We start from the raw sequence: 23,275 nt of genomic DNA, 5'->3' as shown, positions 1-23,275 counted from the left end.
ACACCCATCAGGCAACAGTATAGATCAGGGGATGAATCTGGGGCTTTCCTGTATGACTTGGTGTGCATCATACAGTGCACAAACCCCCGCCCCCCTCAGAACCATTGGAGAACTGTTTATTCAATAATTAAAATTTGGGCTCCGGATACTGAATGAACTTAGCTTAATGGAATGTGCTGGTGTTTTCCAGCAGCAACTTGTATGACACCTGATTTTTTTTCCAAATACTGCATTCGAAATTATTATTATGACACATGCATTTTGAATTCTCATGATACCCTGTAAAGAAATATTAGATAGTCATTAATCTCAATGTATGGAAATTTGTGCGTGTAATAGTTCTAAAATAGTTATCTTCTTCTATAAGAATATATAAAACAATTTGGACCAAATGCCCAACATGCTTTTTATAGGTTGCTTTTCCGTTTGATAATATGCAAGCTAATTTATAACAAACAAATTGCTAATAATACAATGTTTTGAGTTTGCATTGAAGGCTACAAACCATAGACTGAATTTATTTGTATGGTATCTACTCTAACAGTGTACTGTTGTAACAGTGCCTTTTCAGGTGATGCAAATGAAAATGCTGTAAATGAATAAAAGCAAAATACTGCTGATGCTGGAAATCTGAAACAAAAACAAAAATTGCTGGAAAAACTCAGCAGGTCTGACAGCATCTGTGGAGAGAAAGACAGAGTTAATGTTTCGAGCTCTTATGACTCTTCTTCAGAAGCTCTGAAGAAGAGTCATAAGGGCTCAAAACATTAACTCTGTCTTTCTCTCCACAGATGCTGTCAGACCTGCTGAGTTTTTCCAGCAATTTTTGTTTTTGTTTTATGTTGTAAATAAATATTTTTTTGCCATTTAGGTCTATTGTGCCTCTTGGAGCATGGAGAGGAGTACACATTTACCCTTCCTTGCGCGTATGCTCGTTCCATTTTGACAGTTCCTTGGGTAGAACTTGGAGGAAAAGTTAATGTCAACTGTGCAAAGACAGGTTACTCTGCAGCTATAACATTCCACACAAAGCCATTTTATGGTGGCAAACTTCACAGGTACAGTTATACCTAGTTATGTGCATCAATAATCTTATGGTAACATTTACACACAATAGAAGTGTATAGAATTTTAAAACTTTCTTGTAATTGTAAAGAAAATTGCACAGCAGACAAAAACACATTGAAATATGAAGTACAAATCTCCTGTAATAAAGTGAATACTCAGGAATATACAGCACAAAAACTAGTGTAGATTCTTTTTAGACAATGACTAAAAGACCAAAGTGATAAATATAAAGTGTTTTACTTTCATTCTGCAAAACTGTTCTGTAGACATTTTGGATTTCAAATTTCTGAAACATCTGTTTTGTTCTATGATTGCAGCTCCAATAACAGTTTGTATTTAGCATAGAAAAACATCCCAATTTGGTTGATAGAGGATGGAATGGATGAAAAACTTTAATGAGGAAAGTGAGGAGAATGTTTTATTAAAGACATGGGCTTTAATAAAACCAAGCCAAAGTGAGATAGAGGGAAGGGGTTTCAAATGGGAGTTTCAGAGAGTAGAGCCATGACACTCAAAAGCTTTGCCACCAAGGCAGGATGTTAGTAATGGGGATGTACAGAAAGCCAGAGTGAGAGGGCCAAGGAGTCGCAAGGCTCTAGGAGGCTGCCGAGAAGGGATGGAGAGAGTATGGAGGCATTTAAAGAAGAGGACTAGAGTTCTAAATGCTATGAGTTGGGGATTAGGAGCCCCATGTAGGTGAGCAAGGATGGGGATGATAAGTGAGCAGAACAGGTTGTAGGTAACCGAATTTGATATGCATTAGAGATTATGGAGGGTGAATGATCAGAGTTGGCAAGCAGGATGTTGAAAAAAGTGTCTCAAGGTGATGCATGGTTGAGGGTTTCAATAGAGGTGTGTTCTGTTGAAGAAATGAAATAATTGATCTGGTGGGCAATAGGATTTAGAGTTTGAAGCTCAACTCTGTATCAGATGGGTTGCTAAGCAGCCTGGTCAGGCAGATGAAGTCAGTGGCAAGGAAATAAAGTTTATGGTAGGGGTTGAAAATCATGACGTTAGCCTCGCCTTAGATCAGTTGGAAAATTTTTGATTCATTCACAACCTGATATCAGACAGACAGGAGCCTGGTGGTATTGATATGATGGAATAAAGTAATGGAGAAATAAAGCATTCTCAAATACACATGAAAATTGACCCCCTCTCTTCAGGAGTTGTCAGTGAGAGCAGCATGTTGGTGATGAAGACAAGATGGTTATATCCCCTTGTCCAAGACTTGACACCGGCGGAAAATGTTTCTCTCTCACGACCCTGTCAATTTCTTTCAAAATTCTAAAAACATAAAACAAGTTGTCCCTTAACTTTCTATATTCTAAGGAATTCAAGCCTAGTTTATGTAATCTCTCCTCATAATTTAACCATTGGAACCCTGGTAACATTCTGGTGAATCTGCACTGCACTCCTTCCAGGTCAATATGTCCCGTCTATAAAGTACAGCACTCATAATGTTGTGTGACCAGGGCTTTGTGTAGCTATAGAAAAATTTTCCTTTTCTAGCCCTCTAGATATGAAGGCTAACCTTCCATTAGTCTTTAATGCTGCCTCTCGGTGACATCATCCAAAAACACAGCGTCATTTTCTACTCATATGCTGATATCACCAATCTCTACCTCACCATCGCCTCTCTCAACTCCCCCACTGTCTCTAAATTGACTGACTACTTGACTGGCACCCCATATTGGATGAGCAGAAATTGTCTCCAACTGAATATTGTCTTAGGTCCCTGCCACAAATTTCATCCCTTCGCTGCTGACTCCCTCCCTCTCATTGGCAACTGTCTGAGGCTGAACTGGACTGTTGGCAACCTTCACGCCATGTTTGACTCCGAGAAGTCCTTCCAACCACAAATTCACGCCATTGCTAAGACTGCATATTTCAACTTCATTAACATCGTCTGACTCCCCTTTCTCAGTTTATTTGCTGAAACCTTCATCCATGCCTTTGTTTCCTCTGGACTTCCAATGATCTCCTGACAGGCATCCCATCTACACCATCCATAAGCCTGAGGTCACCCAAAACTCTTCTACCTGTGTGCTAACCCATGCCAAGTTCACCTATCACACTTTTGCCTGCTTACCTACGTTGGCTCTGTTAAGAAAAGCCTAATTTTTAAAATTCTCATCCTTGTTTCCAAATCCTTCCATTGTCCCACCTCCCTATCGCTGTAACCTTCTCCAACACTACAACCCTCAGACATCTACACTCCTCTATTTCTGCCCTCTTGATCATTCCTGATCTAAACCGTTCCATCATTGGCCACTGTGCCTTCAGATGCCAAGGCCCTGAGCTCTGGCATTCTCTCTCTCAAGTTCTCTGTCTCTTCCTCTTTTCAGACTCGTCTTAAAATCTGCCTTTTTGATTAAGCTTTAGGTCATCTGTTCCAATTTCTCCTTATGTAGTTCAGTGTCAAATTTTGTTCCAAAACACTCCTGTGAAGCACCTTGAGACATTTAATGTGTTAAAGGTGCTACATAATAAAAGTTGTTTTCTTGTAGCTGACTATGAAATTTTAGTGATCTGTCCATGGAACCTTAAATCTCTTTCAACCTCCAAACTTGGCTATATGCCTCTCTCTTATGCTATCTAAGCCATTAATAAATATGGTGAATAGTTGAGTCCGCAGCATACATCATTGCAGAACACCACTTGTCACTTCTTTCCAATTCGAGAACAGGGTCATTGACCCTACTCCTTTGTTAGAGTCAGAGAGCAGTTACAGCACAGAAGTAGGCCATTCAACCTACTGTGTCCGTTCTATTGAAGAGCAGCTCAGCTAGTCCCATTCCCCCATCTTTTGCTCCTGGCCCTGCAAATCTTTTCTATTCAGATAATTTTCTCATTCCCTTTTGAAAGCCATGATTGAATTTGCCTCTACCACACTCTCGGGCAGTGCATTCCCGATTTTATAAAAGTTTTTCCTTGTTGCTTTTGGTTCTTTTGTCATTTACCTTAAATCGGTGGCCTCTGTTTCTTGACCCTTCTGACAATGGGAACAGTTTCTCTCTATCTCATAAGACACCTGATGATTTTAACACCTCTCTAAAGTCACCTCTCAACCTACTGTCCTCCAATCTATCCATGTAACTGAAGTCTCTCTTATGGGAACCATTCTCATCAATCTTTTCTGCACCCTTTCTAATGCCTTCACATTCTTCCAAAAGTGTGATGCCCAGAATTGGACACAATACTTCAGCTGAACCAGTGTTTTATAAAGGTTCACGATAACGCCCGTGTTTTTGCATTATGTATCTCTATTTTAAAATCCCTGAATCCTGCATGCCTTAAAAGCCACTTTCTGAACCTGCTCTGCCACCTTGTGCACACAAAATGCCAGGTGCCTCTGTTCCTGCACCTCTTTTAAAATTGTATCCTTTATTTAATATTGCCTCTCTTCGTTCTTCCTACCAAAACCTATCACTTTACACTTTCCTGCATTAAATTTCAGCTGCCACATGTCCGCCCATTCCGCCAACTTGTCTATGTCCTCTTGATATCACTTTCCTTCCTACAGTCCACAGCACTTCCAAGTTTTGAAATTGTGCCCCTGCACATCCAAGTCAAAGTCATGGATATAGATTGAGAAAAACAGAGGAACAAATACTGACTGCTGGGAATCCTCATTGTTATTTCCTCCAGACTGAAAAGCAGCCATTTACTATTACTTTCAGCTTCCTGTCACTCAGCAGACTTCGTACTCATGCTGCCACTTTCCCTTTTATTCCAACTTGAACCAGAAGCATCCTGACCTGAAAATTCTCTTGAACATACTTCAGAAACTCTTCCCTTTTTACAATTACTATCTCAGTCTATATTAGGATAATTAAAGTCCCCCATCATAACTGTATAGACTTTGTGCTCTTTATAATTTCCTTGCAAGTTTATTTCTTTACATCTTTCCCAACAGTTGGTGCCTTATAGTAGTGCATATATACTATATACACTACTATAAGTAGTGTAATGATACCTCTTGTTTCTTAAATCTGACCAAATGGATTCTGTCCTTGACCCTTCTCTTTCCAGCACTACAATATTCTGCTTAATCAAAACTGCCACCTCTCCTCCTTTCTTTTCTATCTTTCCTGAACATCTGTTATCCAGAAATATTTAGTACTCAATCCTGTCCTTTTTTAAGCCAGATCTTTGATATCACCCTGACATCATATTCTCACATGACTATCTGTACCTGCAGCTCACTAATCTTATTTACCACTCTCTGTGCGTTCACAAACATGCTTTTAAACCTAATTTAGACCTTACTACATTTCCTTTTACTCTGATCCCATATAATACCTGAGTATTTCTTACTACAGTGCTTTGAGTCCTCCAATTCTTGGTGCACTTTGTTTTTCCTCTTTAATGTTACAACCTGGTTCCTATCCTCTGCCAACGTTGTTTCAGTTTCCCCCGACATTACTAGCAAATCACCCCACAAGGGCATTGGTCCCGGCTCTGCCTATTTCTGTATTCACTGGTGTGTATGGTGTGTGTGTAAAAATAATGGAAAATGTTTGCATAAGCTTGTCACACTGTAATTCCAGCCTTCAACCAAACTACTTTAAACCTACCTCACTTATTCCATTTAGTCATTTGTCCTAGTGTCTCATTGTTTGGCTTTGGTGTCAATTTTTGCCTGATTACACTCCTGTGAAGTGCCTCAGTATGTTTTAAGATGTTAAAAAGGCCACATGTGTGGAAGTTGTCATTAAGATGGAGAAGTGGTTAGAGATGTGTCTGTAGTTTGGGAAGGATGAGCGATTCTAGAATGGGCATTTTGAGCAGGGATAACAGTAGTTTTAAAAGGGAAAATGACAGTTGGAGGGCAAAGGGAGCTATTAACTAGGTCACCAAATATGTAGTCTGATAAGTTAGAGTTTGGTAGGATCTGTAGAGTCAGAGGTGAGTCTCCTGAAAGAGATGATCTGTGAGAGGATGATTGGGTAAAAAAAGAAACTGCATAATTACATGGGAATTGGGAGTAGCATGATTGAGGGGCTGGGCAGATCACAAGTGGGAAAGGAGATAAAAGCCAAGGCAAAGGCAGTCTGTCTAAATTTTGGAGACTAAAATTAATCTGCTCCATCCATTTGACCGAGAAGTAGATAGAGCTACTTTGACAGCTGAAGAAGATGGGTGTTCAGCTGGTGTTTCATTCTTGCTCCTGGATATTTTGATTGTCCATATTCATAGCATAAGAAGAAGCTGGAACTGAAGTTGCTTTTTAGTTTACTAAATTCTGATGATTATGTTCCAATACATTTTTATGTGATGTGGAAATGTGTAACTTGTTTCTTCAGGGTGACAGCTGAAGTAAAACACAATTCAACGAACACTGTTGTGTGCAGAGTGCAGGGTGAATGGAATGGCCTGCTTGAATTCACTTATAACAATGGAAACAGTAAAATCGTAGATGTAACTAAACTTCCTGTCACGAAAAAGCGAGTGCGACCAACTGAGAAACAAGGCCCCTTTGAATCCAGGTAAGGAAATTAATAATGCTGCGGTATTAAGCACAGTACATAGAACCATCATTTCTGATACTACAATAATGTTGTCCAATTTGAAATTACTGACTAGCCACAGACACAGCTATTGCCACATGCATCAATTTTAGTAGAAAACACATTCACAATACAGGTAGGTGTTCTTCACATGCATATTTACATGACATCTATCAGCACTCAATGTGAAACTTTGCAGTCTTTCCTCTTCACCCAAGTTTCAATTCTAGCTTGAATTTTTCAGACATAGCACATCTTAACGCAGCTTCTCGATTTGGTCCAGCAGTTGTGATTGGTACTTTGACTTAATTGGAGAGATTGCTGAGTACGGAGTCATGCAAGATAGGCCAGATCTGCCCCTGCTTTCCAATGTAGTTAGATAGCATTTTATCTTTGCTACGACATGCCTTGTTAGAACTGTTCATTGTTCATAGTTCTTGCTTTTTCAATAGCCCTAGATCAGTTATTCCACAATGGTAGCTCCACACTCCATACAATGTTGATGATGTTTCCCTGGTGATGATGGCCAGCATTTTGAGTGAATGGACAAAACCGTGGCAAATTGACTTCAATCTCGGCAAATGTGAGGTCATCCACTTTGTTCCCAACAAGGATAGAATAGCATACTTTCCAAATGGTGAAAAACTAGAAACAGTGGATGTCCAAAGATACTTGTGGTCCAGGTACATAGATGATTAAAATTTCACAAACAAGTAAAGAAAATAATCAAAAAGACTAACGGAATGCTGGCCTTTATATACCTAGAGGACTAGATGCAGTGGGTGGAGAATGGGTAGAAGTTATGCTACAGCAGTACTAAAGACTGGTTAAACCACACCTTGAGTACTGGAGCAGTTCTGGGCACGACACCGTAGGAAGTATATATTTGCCTTAGAGGGAGTGCAGCTTAGATTTACCAGAATGATACCTGGACTTGAAGGGTTAAATTACGGGGAGGGATTACACAAACTGAGGTTGTATTCACTGACATATAGAAGGTTAAGGGGTCATTTGATCAAAGTTTTCAAGATATTGAGGGGAACAGATAGGGTAGATAGAGAGAAACTGTTTCTGCTGGTTGTAGAGTCCAGGACTAGGGATCATAGTTTAGGAGTTAGAGCCAGACCTTTCAGGAGTGTAATTAAGAAATGCTTTTTACACACAGTAGTATTGGAAAACTCTTCAACAATTGATGCTAGATCAGTTGTCAATTTTAAATATGAGCCTGATAGACTTTTTGTTAACTAAAAGCTAAGTAAAACTATTTTGCAATGAGGCAGCTTTAAGCAATCTCATATTAAAAGATTTTCTGCAGGGGTGGGGGGTGGGAAAGTGACTAGTATAATTGTATTCCATATTAAGTTTGAAAGTGGCATATCCTAGTCTCAAACAAAAACTTTAAACTTAAAGCGAATTACATAGGTAGAAGAGGAAAGCTGGCTAAGGTTGATTAGATAAGTAGACTAAAATGTATGGCAGTAAATAAACAATGGGAAGCATTTAAAGAAACAATTCAAAATATGCAACAAAATACATCCTATCAAAAGCAAAATTTCAGCAAGAAAGATCGAGCGATGGCTTAGTAGGAAAGCTAAGCATATTATTGGGTTAAACAAGAGGTTTATATTGTTGTGAAGAATAAGAAGAAGCCTGAGGATTGGGAGTGTTTTAGAAATCATCAAAGGGCAACCAAAAAATTAATGAAAAGGGAAAATATTGAATGAGAGTAATCGAGCCAGGAATACAAAACAGATTGTAAATGCTTTTATAAGTACATAAAAAGGAGAGTAGCTGAAGTAAATGTTGGTCTCTCAGAGGCAGAGATGGGGAAAATTATCATGGGGAATAAGGAAATGTCAAAGATATTGAACAAATATTTTCTGTCTTCACAATAGAAGATGCAAATTGCAAATGAAGGGTAGCCACGGGATGAATAAGAATGAGGAACTTAAGGCAATTGGTATCAGCAGAGAAAATGTATTAGAGAAACTTAAGGGACTAAAAGCTAGCAAATCTCCAGGACCTGATGACCCACACCCTAGGGTTTTAAAAGAAGTAGCTGCAGAAATAGAGGATGCACTGGTTATGATTTTCCAAAATTCCCTAGATTCTGGTATGATCCCAGCGGATTGGAAGTTGGCAAATGTAACTCCGCTACTCAAGAAATAAGGAAGAGATGAGAGAGAGAGAGCTACAAGCCTGTTAGCCTGACATTAGTCATAGGGAAAATACTGGAATCTATTATTAAGGAAGTCTTAACAATGTACTTAGAAAATCAAAGTATGATCAGATAAAGGCAACATGGGTTTACAAAGGGGAAATCATATTTGACAAATTTACTGGAGTCTTTTGAGGATGTAACTGGTAGGCTAGGTAAAACGGAGCCAGTAGATGTAATATATTTAGATTGCGAAAAGGTATTCGATAATGGGCGACATAAAAGATACGAGATCATGATGTTGGGGGTAATATATTAACAAGGATAGAGGATTAGCTAACTAACAGGAAACAGTCGGGATAATTTTCCAATTGGAAAATTGTAAGAAGTGGGATGCCACAGGAATCACTGCTGAAGCCTCAACTATTTATAATCTATATTTATAACTTGGATAAAGGGACAGAGTGTATTGTAGCCAAATTTGCTGACAATACAAAGATAGGTAGGAAAGCAAGTTGTGAGGGCACAGTCTGCAAGGGATATCGATAGGTTAAGTGAGTGGGCTAAAATTTGTCAGATGGAGTATAATGTGTGAAAATGTGAGCGATGTCTACTTTGATAGGCAAAAAAGAAAATACAGTTTTGGCCTCTTTACTTTGGGAGGGATATACTTGCACTGGAGGCAGCTCATAGAACATTCACTAAGTTGTTTCCTGGGACAAAGGGGTTGGCTTGAAAGGAAAGGTTGGGCCTATACTCACTGGATTTTAGATGAATGAGAGGTGATTTTATTGAAACATATAAGATTCTGAGGGGGCTTTACAGGGTTGAAGCTGAGAGGATGTTTCCCCTCGTGAACTTAGAACTAGGGGGCACAGTTTTGAATTCTCTACACCAGGGAGCAGTGGAGCCTGGGCCCTTGAATATATCCAAGGCTGAGTTAGAAGGATTTTTGATCCACAGGGGATTCGAGGATTATGGGGGACAGGTAAGAAAGTAGAGATGAGGCCATGATCTTATTGAATGTATAATGTGGGGAAGTATGAGTTTATACACTCTGGTAATAAGAATAGAAAAGCAGAATATTTTTAAATGTGTGAAACTTCTAAATATTGATGTTCAGAGACATTTTGTTATAATTGTATGAGGAACGCAAAGTTAACATGCAGGCACAGCAAGCAATTAGGAAGACAAAACGCATGTTGGCCTTTTTTGCAAGGGGTTTGGAGTACAAGAATAAGAAAATCTTGCCTCAATTGTTTCGGGCTTTGGTGGGACCACAGTAAACACAATTTTGGAAGAATGTACTTGCCTTGGAGGCAGTGTAGTGAAGGTTCATTAGCTTGGTTCCTGAGATGAGAAGGTTGTCCTATGATGAAGGGCTGAGTAAATTAGACCTATACTATCTGGGCTTTAGAGGAATGAGAAGTGATCTGATTGAAACATACAAAATTCTGTAGGGGCTTGACAGGGTAGACACTGAGAAGTTGTTTCCTGTGCCTGGAGAAACACGGGCACAGAGTCAGGATAAGGGTCTAATCACTTAGGACTGAGATGAGAAGTTTCTTCACTCAAAAGGTTATGAATCATTGGAATTGTCTACTCCAGAGGGTTGTGGATACCCCATTGTTGAGCATATTCTAGACTAAAATCAATAGACTTTGATTTCTCAGGGAATAGAGGAATATGGGGAACGGACAGGAAAATGGATTTGAGGTCAAAGATCAACCAAGATCATATTGAATGCAGCAGCAGGCTTGAGGGGCCAAATGATCTACTGCTGCTGTTATTCCTTATGTTTTTGAAGGTATTGAGATATTTGGGGCAAAGACATATATATGTAGTTAAATTGCGGATCAACATGATCTCACTGAATGACGGAACAGATTCAAGGGACTAAATGGCCTACCCTAGTTCCTGTGTTCCTGTATTTTTACCCATGCTGCACAGCATTTTAACCAATAAGGAAGCAAGGCAAACACAAGAAGAAAAAAAAAATCTCTCTGCTTTTTGAATCATCATTTTACCAACATACAAGTATTGAAAGCACATGCTTAATGACAGTATCCATAACTAATTTAAAAAAAAATTATTGATCAAAATTATTTGACAACTCGAGTTAAATGTTTAATGGATTTTCATCAAATGAATAAAGCACTTTCTTCCCCTGACAAATTCCCTTTTGGTACCAGGCAAGCTGAAAATTACTCTTCATGACATTTAGTGATGCACTGCAGAAATTCACCAAGGCTCCCTCGACAGCACCTTCCAAACCTACGACCACTACCACCTAGAAGGACAAGGGCAGTAGATAGATGGGAACACCACCACCTCGAGGTTGCCCTCCACGTAATTCACCATCCTGACTTGGAAATATATCACCGTTCCTTCACTGCCGTTGAGTCAAAATCCTGGAACTCCCTTCCTAACAGCATTGTGGGTGTACCCACACCACATGGACTGCAGCAGTTCAAGAAGGCAGCTCTCCACCACCTTCTCAAGGGCAACTAGGGATGGGCAATAAATGATAACCCCACCAGCGAAGCCCACATCCCGTGAATGAATTTAAAAAAAATAGTTGTAAATGGGGATTGAATCTGAGGAGGGAGAAAGAAATAGAATGATTCAGCTCCACATTACAATACTTCGAATAACCAATGTGACATGGAGCAGTCACTTCAGAATACACCGCATTTTCCTGTGATTTATTGCAGCTACAATTATAGATGCTGGAGGAATTAAATAACAACATGATCACCACTGTATCCTTGTTCTTTCAAACTGGCCTAATGTTGCTCTTACTAGCATATATCATGACATACTCTTACCCATACCTTGTATCCTTTGACAAGGTTGACCACACCATTCTCCTCCATCACCTCACCACTGTCTAGTTGGGCTGTGTGCAATTGGTTCCATTCTTGTCTATCTAATCGTAGCCAGAGAATCATCTGCAATGGCTTCTATTCATGCTACCACACCGTTATCTCTGGTTCCCAAAGATCTGTCTTTGGTCCCCTCCTATTTCTTATCTGCCCCTCAGCAGTATCATTTAATAACACAATGCCAGTTTTCACATGCCTACATTCAGCCCCAACTCACCACTCCACCACAGTCTCTAAATTGTCAGATTGCTTGATGGGCAGGAATTTCCTACACTTAAATATTGGGAAGACTAAAGCCATTGTCTTCAGTTTCTACTACAAACTCTATTCCCTAGCAATCGACTACATGCCACTTCTTGGCAACTTACCAGACTGTTTGCAGCCTTGGTGTCATATTTGATTCTGAGATGAGCCTACCGATCACGTATCTGTGCCATCACTCAGACCGCCTATTTCCATTTCTATAACATCGCCGACTTCGCCCAGTCTCAGCTCACCTGCTGCTGAAACCTTCATCCATCCTTTGTTATCTCTGGACTTGACTGTTCCAATGCACTCTTAGCTGACCTCCCACATTCTGCCCCTGTAAACCTGAGGTAATGCAAAACTCCACTGCTCATGTATTAACTCACACTAAGTCATTCTCATTTTACCCCTGTTCTCTCTGACTTGCACTGGCTCCCTGTCAATCAACGTCTTGATTTTAAAGCTCTCATCCTTGTTTTCAAATTCCTCTTTGTCATGTCCCTCCCTAACTCTTGAATCTCCTCCAATTCCACGACCCTCATATATTTTCTTTTTGAGTTCTCTGCCCGAAGGCTGGTCCTTAATGATTATTTGCTGAACACCAACTAAGTGCCATGGTTTCTACTACAAGTAGGGTGAGGAGGCAGGCCTCAAGTTAGAGTCAGAATCCCATGCTATTGACATTAGTCGAATCCACACACTAGCCGCCTAGCCAACTGAGCTAACTAGCACCACCCCCGACCATCTCCAAACATCTGCACTGATCTAATTCTGGACTCGTGAGCATTCCCAATTTTAGTTGTCCTACTGTTGGTGGCTGTGCCTTCAGCTGTCCTAAATTTTGGAATTCCCTCCCTACACCTCTCTGTCCTCCTTAAGATGGTCCTTAAAACCTACCTCTTTGATCAAGCCTTTTCTGACCTAAGATCTCATGTGGCTCAGTGTCTAATTTCATTTTAATACACTCCTGTGAAGTACCTTGGGATGTTTGATTACATTAAAGGTTCTATATAAATGCATGCTGTTAAGTTTTAATTTTTTTGAATCGTGGTATTTGTTTTGGGAATTGAATATTAGCTATTTTAAAAAGCGGCATTGATGTTGCCGAGGCAGATGTCTAACCAGGCTTGCGTACTTCTCACACATCTGCTTACTTTTTGTGTTTGGGTGCAGGAAATTGCTTCTTCTTAATTGCAAGAGCAAACTCCATGCTGTAGGTTGCGAGAATTCTTTGTCTCATAATAGATAAGGAGTCCTTGCCTGCAGCATAAAGTACACTATTCGAGTGAAGCAGCAGTGTAAAGTACTTCCAGCAGCCACAACCAGTAGTGATTTCATCAAGGAGGTAGAAGTCCTATATGAACTGGTAAACTGTGTTCGAGAGAAAAGGGATATTCTCCCTGAATTGTAGGGGAATAAAGGAATTTATGATCTTCTATCTAAAAAGAGAGAGTGTTACCACTGAGCCAATGCTGACCTGACTTGTCATTTTTTGACAAAAATGTGAGTGCAAGTTACATTTAAGAAGTATTTTCACCCTTCCTGCATTGCCCCACACCACCCACCTCCCCACAACCTCAATAGTAGTTTGCTGTTTCTGCCCATGTATGTCCTGTCCACAAAAAGCAGGACAAATCCAACCTGGCAACTGTCCATCAGCAAAGTAATGGAAGGAGTCGTCAATAAATGGCTTGCATGTTTTGGGTTCCACCAGAATACTTTGTTCCGAATCTTTTTACAGCCTTGTCACCTGAATTTCAGGCAATGATTGAGAATGACTGCCCTTGTCAACAAGCCATTATTTGACTGAGTGTGGCACCAAGGAGCCCTAGTCAAGCTAAAGTCAGTGGGGATCAAGGAGAAATCTTTCCAGTGGCTGGAGTCGTTTCTAGCACAAAGGAGTATAGTTGTGGTTATTGGAGGCTAGTTAGCTTCAGCAACCCCCACGTCATAAGTTAAGAAGTAGGCTCTTTGTAACAAAAGAAAAGATTTCAAGCGCATACATAATATTACAATTACTTAATTTTAGGATTTGTTATAGTATTAATTAACCTAACTCCCAACTACACACCCCCTTTAAGGCAACAGTCCAAAATAGATTTTAAATTTAAAAAAAACAAGCCAGCAAGTTACCACAGCACCACTCGACAGTAGAATTCCAAAGGCTTTTCTCCAACTTTAGTTACTCGACAAAGCAGACTTTTGCGAAAATGGCTGGAGGCTTCTTCAAGGCTGTTTCATACACCCCTGTTAGACCTTACGTGGCCCCCCCAACATAGTCTCTCATTCCCCTTTATATATGTTTCTCTCTCTTTAATCTGTAAATTTCATTGTTCCATATGTCTTTGCAAATTTACTTTTCCTATAATATAAAAATCTTTCATGTTGCCAATATGACCTCTTTCCTTTTGGGAAAAATAAACACACTGCTTGGCCTTGGTTAGCTTGCCAGTTGTAAACATTCTATCATCCCTTTGAAATCTAAACAACTCCTCCACTTATCTAAAAATGCAAATTTCCTTCACACTTTATATGCTAAGATCTCATCCATGTTTACTCATTAGAATTTCAAGTACCCTTCTATACTTAACTCCTTTTGATAATTTCAAGCTTGTAGCCTAGCTGACTCCAAGTCAATTAAATCACACACACACAGAATTACCCATACTCACCCCTATAAATCTACCTTACAATAATATTATGAAAATTATTATAGTTTCGTGACACTGCTTAGATAATGAAGCAGTCCATGCCCACTTCAGCAAAATATTCAGCTTCTTGTTGATAAGTGACGAGTAACATTCTTGCTCTCTCTCCCTCCGTCTCCCCCTCTCTCCCTCCGTCTCCCCCTCTCCCACCGTCTCCCCCTCTCTCTCTCCGCCTCCCCCTCTCTCTGTCTCCCCCTCTCCCTGTCTCCCTTCTCTCTCTCTCTCTCTCTCTCTCTGTGTCTCCCTGCCTCACTCCCTCCCCCTCTGCCCCACTCCCCCTCTCTGTGCGTGTGCTTCTCTCACTGTCACACTCTCTGCCTCTGTCCCTTCTGGCACCATGCCCTGAAAGGGTGTTGGCTACTTTGACTTCTGTGTTGCCCCATGGTTATGCAAGGCAAGGTACTTCAGATGGCTGACCTGGAGTCCTTCCCAGTCTTACCGCCTGCTATTGTCGTATGTTGGAAGGATTTACTAGTTGATTCTCAAACTGTTTGGCCACGTTATGAATGCACCTTCCTTAGCCATCAAGTCCTGGAGTGGGACTTGAACTCGGAGCTTCTGGCTCAGAGGCAGAGATGCTATCCACTGCGTGACAAGACCTCCTGACATTCATGATATGCAATTGTCGTTAACATCTCCAACAAGAGAAAGCATAACCACCTCCCCTTGACATTCAATGACAAAATACTGAGTCCCCATCTATCAATATCCTGGGGAATCACCATTCATCAGAAGTTCAACTCTATCAGTCACATAAATTTCATGGCTACTATAGCAGGTGAGAAGCTGGGTACTCTGCAGTGAGTGGCTCACCTCCTGGCTCCCCAAAACCTGTCTACCATATAGAAGGCACAAGTTAGGAATGTGATGGGATATTCTTCATTTACCTGTATAGGTGCAGTTCCAATAATATTCAAGAAGTTATATACTATCCTGGACAAAGCAGTCCATTTGATTGGCAGCCTTATCCACTGGCTTAAACATTTATGCCTAGTCACATACCATCCTGACTTGGACAGTTATCAACATTCCTTCATTGCTTCTGGTTCATAATTTTGGAGCTCCTCAACTAACAATGTTGGGAGATCACCTTTGCAATATGGACTGCAGTGTTTAACAGCATGACTGTCAACCACCTTCTCAGGTGTGATAGGGATAACCAATAAATTCTGTATAATGTATCCAATTGTGTAATTTGTATATTTGACAGACACTTGTGGCAACGTGTTACCGAAGCTTTGAGGATAAGCAACATAGAGAAGGCAACTGAATATAAGAGCTTACTGGAGGAACGTCAGAGATCAGAAGCACGACATCGTGCAGAAACAGAGACACCATGGCAGACAAAATATTTCCATCAGGAGGTAACCTTTTAAATGTAGATCCTTATAATTCATGGAAAAATCTTAAGTATATATAAATAACATCCTTGTAGAACTGAGGAGTCTTGAATTATTTGTATGCTGTTTTGGTCACTGCCATTTTTCAGGGTCAAAAAGGAGGCCCCACTGCTGTTTTGATAAGTGTTTCCATCTCTATCAATTTTGGTATTTTTTAGGGGCTCCATGCCAAATACTGCAATTATTCCCTGAAATCTGCAACTGCTACTGAACTGCCTGATAATTCTAAATTGCCTGCAGTTTTCTCTGAACAAATATTATTTTCACAGGATTTGTTTTATAGCTTGTTGCAGTTACTGTAGGCTGCTGGTGAATATCTGTTGTGTGCACTTTTATTTTTCAGTATCTGTGCTGTTGGTCCTGTCGCCAAGTTGATTTCGAAAATTATAGCACTGAAGTAGGCAATGTGGCCCATTATTTCTGTGCTAGCCCATTGCTAGATCAATACAAAACTAATTACAATGTCCTGCATTCTCCAGCCCTGTCTTTTTCTGCTTCAAATCTTAATAGAAGATACGATCAAGAAGGCCACTCAGCCATTGTGCCTGTGCTGGCTCATTGGTAGAGCTATCCAATTAATCTAACTCACCTGCTCTTTCCTGGTAGCCTTGAAATTTTCTTTCTCCAAGCATTTATGCAATTATCTTCTGAATGTTACTAATGAATCTGATTCTCATCATCCTTCCAGACAATGCTTTTCAGATCACAGGTACTCGCTGTATGAAATAGTAAAATGTTGTCATGTTGCCTCAGGTTGTTTTGCCAATCGCTTTAAAACTGTGCTTTCTGTTTACCAACCCTTCTGCCACTGGAAAAAAAGTTTCTCCTTATTTGCTCTATCAAACCCATTCATGGTTTTGTGCACCTCTATCAAACCTTCCCTTAACCTTCTCTGCTCTAAGCACATCTCCAGCTTTTCCATTCTCTCCACATACCTGAAGCCCCTAATCCCTGGTACCATTCCAACAAATATCTTATACATTCTCAAAGGCATCATCTCTAAAGTGTGGTGCCTGAAATTGAACACACTACTCCAGCTGAGGGCTAACCAGTGTTTTATAAAGGTTTAGAATAACTTCATTGCTTTTGTGCTCTGTCTCTATTAATAAAGTTAAGCATCCCATATGCATTTTTGATAGTCTTCTCAACTTGTCACCTTCAAAGATTTTCAAAGTAAAACACCTTCATGTCTCTGTTACTGAATACCCTTTAAAACTGTATCTTTTAGTTCATATTGCCTCTCCTCATTCTTCATACCAAAATGTATAACTTCACACTTCTGTGTTTAATTTCATCCCCCATGTGCCTGCCCATTTCACAGCCTGACTATTGACCTTCTGGATCTGTTATAATTCTCCTTGTTCACCAGATTTCTGAATTTTGAGTCATTTGCAAACTTTGAAATTATATCCTTTTATATGCAAGTCCAGGTCATTAATATGTAACAAAAAGAGCAATGGTCCTAATACTGACTCCTAGTGAATACAGCTGTATACTTCTCTTCAGCCTGAAAACAATCGTTCACCACTCTTCTCGGCTCTCTATCCCTTAGCTAATTTTTATATCCCTTCAGCTACTCTGCCTTTAATCCCATTGACTTTACTTTTACCAACAAGTCTAATATGTGGTACTTTGTCAAAAGCCTTTTGGAAGCCCAAATACACGAGACCTGTGGCACTACCCTTATTAGCTCTCTCCATTGCTTCACCAAAGAACTTAATCAAGTTAATGAAACACTATTTGCCTTTAGCAAATCTTTTAACAAATCTTTGCACAAATCTTTGCTGACTTGTTTATTAAACCATGTTTTTTTTTCAAATGGCAGTTATTTAATTTCAATTATTTTGCCCCAAATAATTGTCTAAATGGAGGTTATTCTTTTTAATATTTTTGAGGAATATTGTGTTATTCAGTACAGAAGGCTGTGTGTGTAAATGATTTAATTAAGCTGGGCAAAGATTACTAGAAGACAGTGGTGGAGGGGTACATTTGAAAGGATTTGAGTTTCAAAGAGGTGTGAGAACAATGGAATCTGAGATGAAATCGGGGGGATGATATTTTGGCGTTACTGTGGAGAGCTTAGGGGTTGAACTGTTGGGAGATGGAGCTATTAGTTATAGCTGTTGGCTGTGTGAGGAAGATCTCCTGGAAACAGCTATAGGCAGGGAGAAGATGCAGTTTGAATCAGCCATCCAGCCAAGCCAGAAAAGTCTTGGGCTGCCACAAACAGTCTTGTCCTGAAGTTTTGGATTTCCACAGTGGAGTAGGAGAGAGTTTGAGGTCATGTGTTATGTCTCTATTAAAGCTACAGCAGTTTGCCTTGGGTAATGTTACTGGATTTTTATAGTTAAACATCTATAAGGGAGCGTTGCCTGAAAGGTGTTTACTTGTGGGTCTGACCAAGTAGGGCATCTTTTGGGGGAAAGTTTTGTAAGACTAGTTTTTAACTGTGCAACTGTAACCTTGTGTGCTTAAGTTTTCTTTTATTCTTGTTAATAAAACTTTTACTTTTAATTTTTTAAATCCAAGACGTGTTACTGGACTTGCTGCTGAGATCAGTACATTTTCTGCTTGTTTTCGGAATACAAAAAAAGGGTGTGGCCCATAAGCCAAATTTCCTCCTGGGATTTGGTTTGCACAGCAATTAACATTGGCTGTGGCTATAACATCTATAAAAGTTCACCTGACGTTAGGCTGGTTGACCTGTACCTGCTAGGTTTATCACCTACCTCTCTTTTTGAACAGGGTGTAACGTTTTCAATTCACCAGTTCTCTTGTACCACCCCAATTTCCAAGTGCAACGGAAAATTGTAGCCAGAACCTTTGCAATTTATACCCTTACTTCCTTCAGTGACCTAAGATGCATTCTATTTGGATAAAATGACTTTTTGTCTTTGAGAATTAAAAAAAAACATCTTTTATATATTTATCCGATCCAGTATTTCAACTGTCTCCTCTATTACTGCTATATTTGCAGCACCCTCTTCTCCAGTGAAAACAGATGCAAAGTATGCATTTCATGCTTCAGCTGTGCCCTCTGGCTCCACAAGAATCTTTTTTTTTGGTTCCTACTCAGCCCTACCCTTTTTAATTACCGTTTTACTATTTGTGTTTACAAAAGACTTTTGGGTTGCCTTTTTATGTTAGCTGCTGATCTAATCTCATACACTTTTCCCCTCTTCTTCCATTTTGTAATCTCTTCTGTACTTTCCATATTCAGCTTTGTTTTCGACTGTATTATGAACATTTTTCTGTCTCATTTTATCCTCTATATTTTGTTGAGTCATTGGGGCAACTCTGGTTTTGGATGCCTTTTCTTCCCCCGCCCCACGCTCCTGCACCCCTGACCCCTAAGGCCTCCTATTTTTCAGTTACTGCTTAGTCTCCCAATTTTTTTGATTCTGATCCACCTGGACAAGACCCCTTCTTGACTCAATGAATTTAGCCCTCCTGCAGTTAAATACTTTTCCATTTGAATGTTCCTTCTACTTTTCATAACTATTAGCCTTCCCTTAGAAGATGTCTTGGCTATTCTCTTTGGAAAAGCATTCTATGCCTAATAACATTTTGAGACCATAAGAAACGGGAGCAGAAGTAGAACATTTGGTCCATCAAACCTACTGTGCTATTCAGTATGATCATGGCTGAATCTCTACATCATCTTCCCCACCCTATCTCATATCCCTTGATTCCCTTAGTGCTCAAAAATCTATCAGTCTCATTCTTGAACAAATCCATCAACCTCTGGGTAGCGAATTCCAAAGACGTGCAACCTTTTAAGTCAAGAAAAGTCTCCTCATCTCAGTTCTTAATGACTGACCCCTTACTCTGAGACTATGCCCCTATTTCTAGACTCTCCAGCCAAGGGAAACAGCCTCTTAGCATCTGCCCTGCCCTCTAAGAATTTTATGTCGCAGAGAATATAGCCCTATTCTACTCAAATCTCTCAACATAGGACAGCCCTCTCACCCCAGGCATCAATATAGTGAATCTTTGTTGCACCACCTCTAAGGAAAGGATATCCTTCCTCAGGTAATGAGGCCAAAAGCTGTACTCCACGTGTAATCTCATCAACATCCTATATAATTGCAGCAAGGCTTCCATTCTCTTATACTCCAATGCCCTTGCAGTAAAGGCAAACATACCATTTGCTATTCTATTTGCTTGCTGTACCTGCAAGTTAACTTTGTGATTTATGTACAAGGATCCCCAATCCCTCTGCCAACATTTTGGTGTCTCATCTTTGAAAACTTTCTCCCCCTCTCTTAATTTATAAATTTAAACCTGCTATAGATATCAAAATTTTTCTTTGACCCATCTTTTGTAGGGTGATGGATGGATCTACGACAAGCCACTATGGAGATCTACAAGAGACAGCATTGAGACAACTGCACCAGCACCTTAGATTCTGCGCAACAGGACTAGAACAACATGGCTTTAAGTAATAAGCATTCAGAAACAAAGCTGTGACCAATGTTGTTTAGCCATAATGACTTCATATTAAAATGTAAAATGCAGTTAATCTCTCAGCTGCTTTTATCCAACATTGTGTGTCTGTATGAGATTGTATAAGTGCTCTACGTACACATTGGCATGGTAACATGAAGGGGACTTTAATGTTACAGGAAAACAAGTGAACGCAGTTTTTATCTTCAACTACATTTTGTATCTTACCTAAAGCCTTTTGACTTAAATTACTTTTTGGCAAGGATCTTGTATTATTTTGACACCAGTACTTGAAAGAGGTATTGCTTCAGTGATTGATGCTGCCTCAGAACAAAGATTTATTTCTAACTGGCACAGTGTAGTGCTTTTTTTGGCTTGTTTGTGCAGTTGACAAGAATGGCTGAGAGACAGGACTGTTGATTCAGCCTGTGAACTGTTGTAACTAAAAGATGCCAGGGTGACCTTTTGGCTCAATCTATTATTTAAGTTGTTTTTTAAAGAAAAAGTCTATTCGGGAGAAATTTGTCGTATGAAATTCCTTTTAAGTACATTTCTTTAAAAATTGCAGGCAATTAAAAAAAATCCCAATGAAGGGTAAGCAAATTGAAAACAGAGTTCTTGTTACATTGAGTAATGTCATTCAAAACACCTCGTTTCCGAAACATTGTGCCTTACGCTGTATTTTTTTTTAGCATAGTCTTCCAGTTAGTGCATGTGACATTATCTGTTGCATCTTAATTATGGCTGAGTTAACTTTTCTTCATGAACTGAAAGTGTAATGAATTTTATGAATTATTTGTTTCAAGTTTCTTGCAGAAACGACTTAGTAAGTAAACCAGCATAAGTATGAGGATGTGATTTTAAAATAATTACTTTCAAGGGAACAATATAGAAAAAATGTCTCTAGCGATGGTGAAACCATGATGATTTGCTTCATGAGTGGAAAAGTCCCATATGTCATGATTGCTATTGGCACAAAGTAAACTATGGTCTTTCACACTGGTGGAAAAACCTGGAACTACTAACATTGCTGAGATATGCTGTTTACTCTTTGCGTGTGTGGCTCTCGAGCATTGCAATAAATCTGAAATGCCACAAGTTACTGCTGACCATTAATTGTTATGTCACATGAATTTTTTTCTCTTTAGTTAAATTTTGACCTTGTGACAGTGAAAGCACTATTCACGCTTCATGGAATAAATTTTGCAGTCCATGCATTGACAGTTGAAAGATGGCTTTTTCTAAATTGTGTGAAAGACATAGCTTACAAAATAAGCTTAGAAGTTCTGCAATGTTCCACATGTTAGATAAGTTGTCACTCATTTGTGTGAGATTCTGTTTGTATTTTTTTTAAGTTTAATTGAAATTTAACAGGACAGATCTGAATTCAAAAAAACCTTATCATGTTTAGTTGCTGGAATATTTAGGAGAGAAATGAACAGTACACATACTGTAGAATTTTTCATCTGAGGTATCTTAATATCTAAAGCAGAAAACATTACTCATTGTGTTTAAAATCAAAATGAAAGTGTATTGATAGTCACACAACATTTTGAAGATGCTACGGTCCTGTATATTTTGCAATCATGTACAATGCACTGAAGGAAACTCAAAATGATACTCCTGTAGTAGTAGCAAGTGTGAAAAGATTGAATTAAATATACTGCAAAAACAGTCAATTTTACGATCTTTTATTTTAAAGTTTTCCTATTTGCACCTTGCAATTGTCAATTGTAAGTGCAGAATGTGTGTTGTAAAGCTGATCTTTACAACTAGGTTAATGAATAGTGGCTACAACCAGTAATTCAGATAAGTCTTTATTAATGTGTTGAATGTAGTTGATTGCAGCTGTGTTTTGGAAGGAAACCTTTTCCCTCAGTTAAGAGTACAGAAATACTCTGGTATTGTCACAAATTTTGAGCTTTCTTGCTGGTTATTCTTTTGGGTTAAGGATCATTGGGCAATCCTGAAGCAGCCATCACATCCTCCATGATTAGGTTCAGCTTTTACTGCCCAGTATCTAGTTAAACATTAGGATAACACAAGGATCTTAAGAGAACTCTTGCTCCATATACAGACTGTCAAAATATTGATGTTCCGCCATATGGATTCTCTCTAAAGAAGGTGCACTGGAAAAGCATTACATCAAGGCAAGACATTAATTCAAATAACAACTGGTTTATTTTGAACAAAATCCATTAAATGAACAGTATACAGATTTCACAGTAAGAACAGTCAATATCTTACATTTTATGTTTGTTTGAACAAACCTTTTCCTTGGCAAATAGAGTAGGATGACACCTGATATCACAGGTATTGCATGCAGTGCTCCACCTAATTTGCCCTGACACGCTTGAGATTATACATTATCATCTCAGCACTCCTTTGAATAGCCAATTAACACTTTCAATTTCAGGTTGCTGGCTTGAAGAAAAATTATTAATTTTAAATTAAGGATTTTTAAAAAATTAATTCATGGGATGAAGATGTTGCTGGTAAGGCCAGCATTTATTTATTTATTCCCTTCTGACCACTGTGCTGCCATCTCTGGTGAGCCTGCCCTAAAGGTGGAACAGGACACACCTAGGGATAGCAATATAGGAACCTGGCATGTTGGCTGAGAGAGATGATTCTGAGAGTTTGTTCCTTGACTTGTCTGTGGGACAGCTCCCCAGATGTTAGTGAGGAGGATTTTGCAGGGTCAACTGGGTTGGGTATGTGTTTATCGTACCTGTTGCCTAGGTTGATGCTAGCTGGTCCGTCCAGTTTTATTATTTGTCTTATTCATAGATATTTGATACAACTGAGTGGCTTCCTAGGCTATTTCAGAGGGCAGTTAAGAGTCAACCAT

The 23,275-nt window shown here is 39.4% G+C and overlaps 1 protein-coding gene across 3 annotated transcripts in view; it reads left to right on the top strand.

Annotated features, from left to right (window-relative positions):
- The window catches only part of osbpl11 (oxysterol binding protein-like 11), a 97,152-nt gene extending 75,054 nt beyond the window's left edge, over nucleotides 1-22,098 (top strand). For 2 of the 3 annotated variants that reach the window (XM_078552354.1, XM_078552355.1), the window contains 4 exons: nucleotides 872-1,058; nucleotides 6,378-6,560; nucleotides 15,789-15,942; nucleotides 20,306-22,098. In XM_078552354.1, coding sequence (XP_078408480.1) covers nucleotides 872-1,058; nucleotides 6,378-6,560; nucleotides 15,789-15,942; nucleotides 20,306-20,383 — 602 coding nt within the window. In that variant the 3' untranslated portion in view covers nucleotides 20,384-22,098. Of the gene's footprint in view, nucleotides 1-871; nucleotides 1,059-6,377; nucleotides 6,561-13,611; nucleotides 13,763-15,788; nucleotides 15,943-20,305 lie in introns of those variants that run through there. The other variant, XM_078552356.1, reaches the window with a different exon arrangement.
- Nucleotides 22,099-23,275: the final 1,177 nt, after the last annotated feature.

Source organism: Cetorhinus maximus, chromosome 11 (assembly GCF_964194155.1).
Source record: "Cetorhinus maximus chromosome 11, sCetMax3.hap1.1, whole genome shotgun sequence".
Lineage (NCBI taxonomy): Eukaryota > Metazoa > Chordata > Chondrichthyes > Lamniformes > Cetorhinidae > Cetorhinus > Cetorhinus maximus.
The sequence above is the reverse complement of the archived record's forward strand: the minus strand, read 5'-3'. Positions and strand labels throughout refer to the sequence as shown.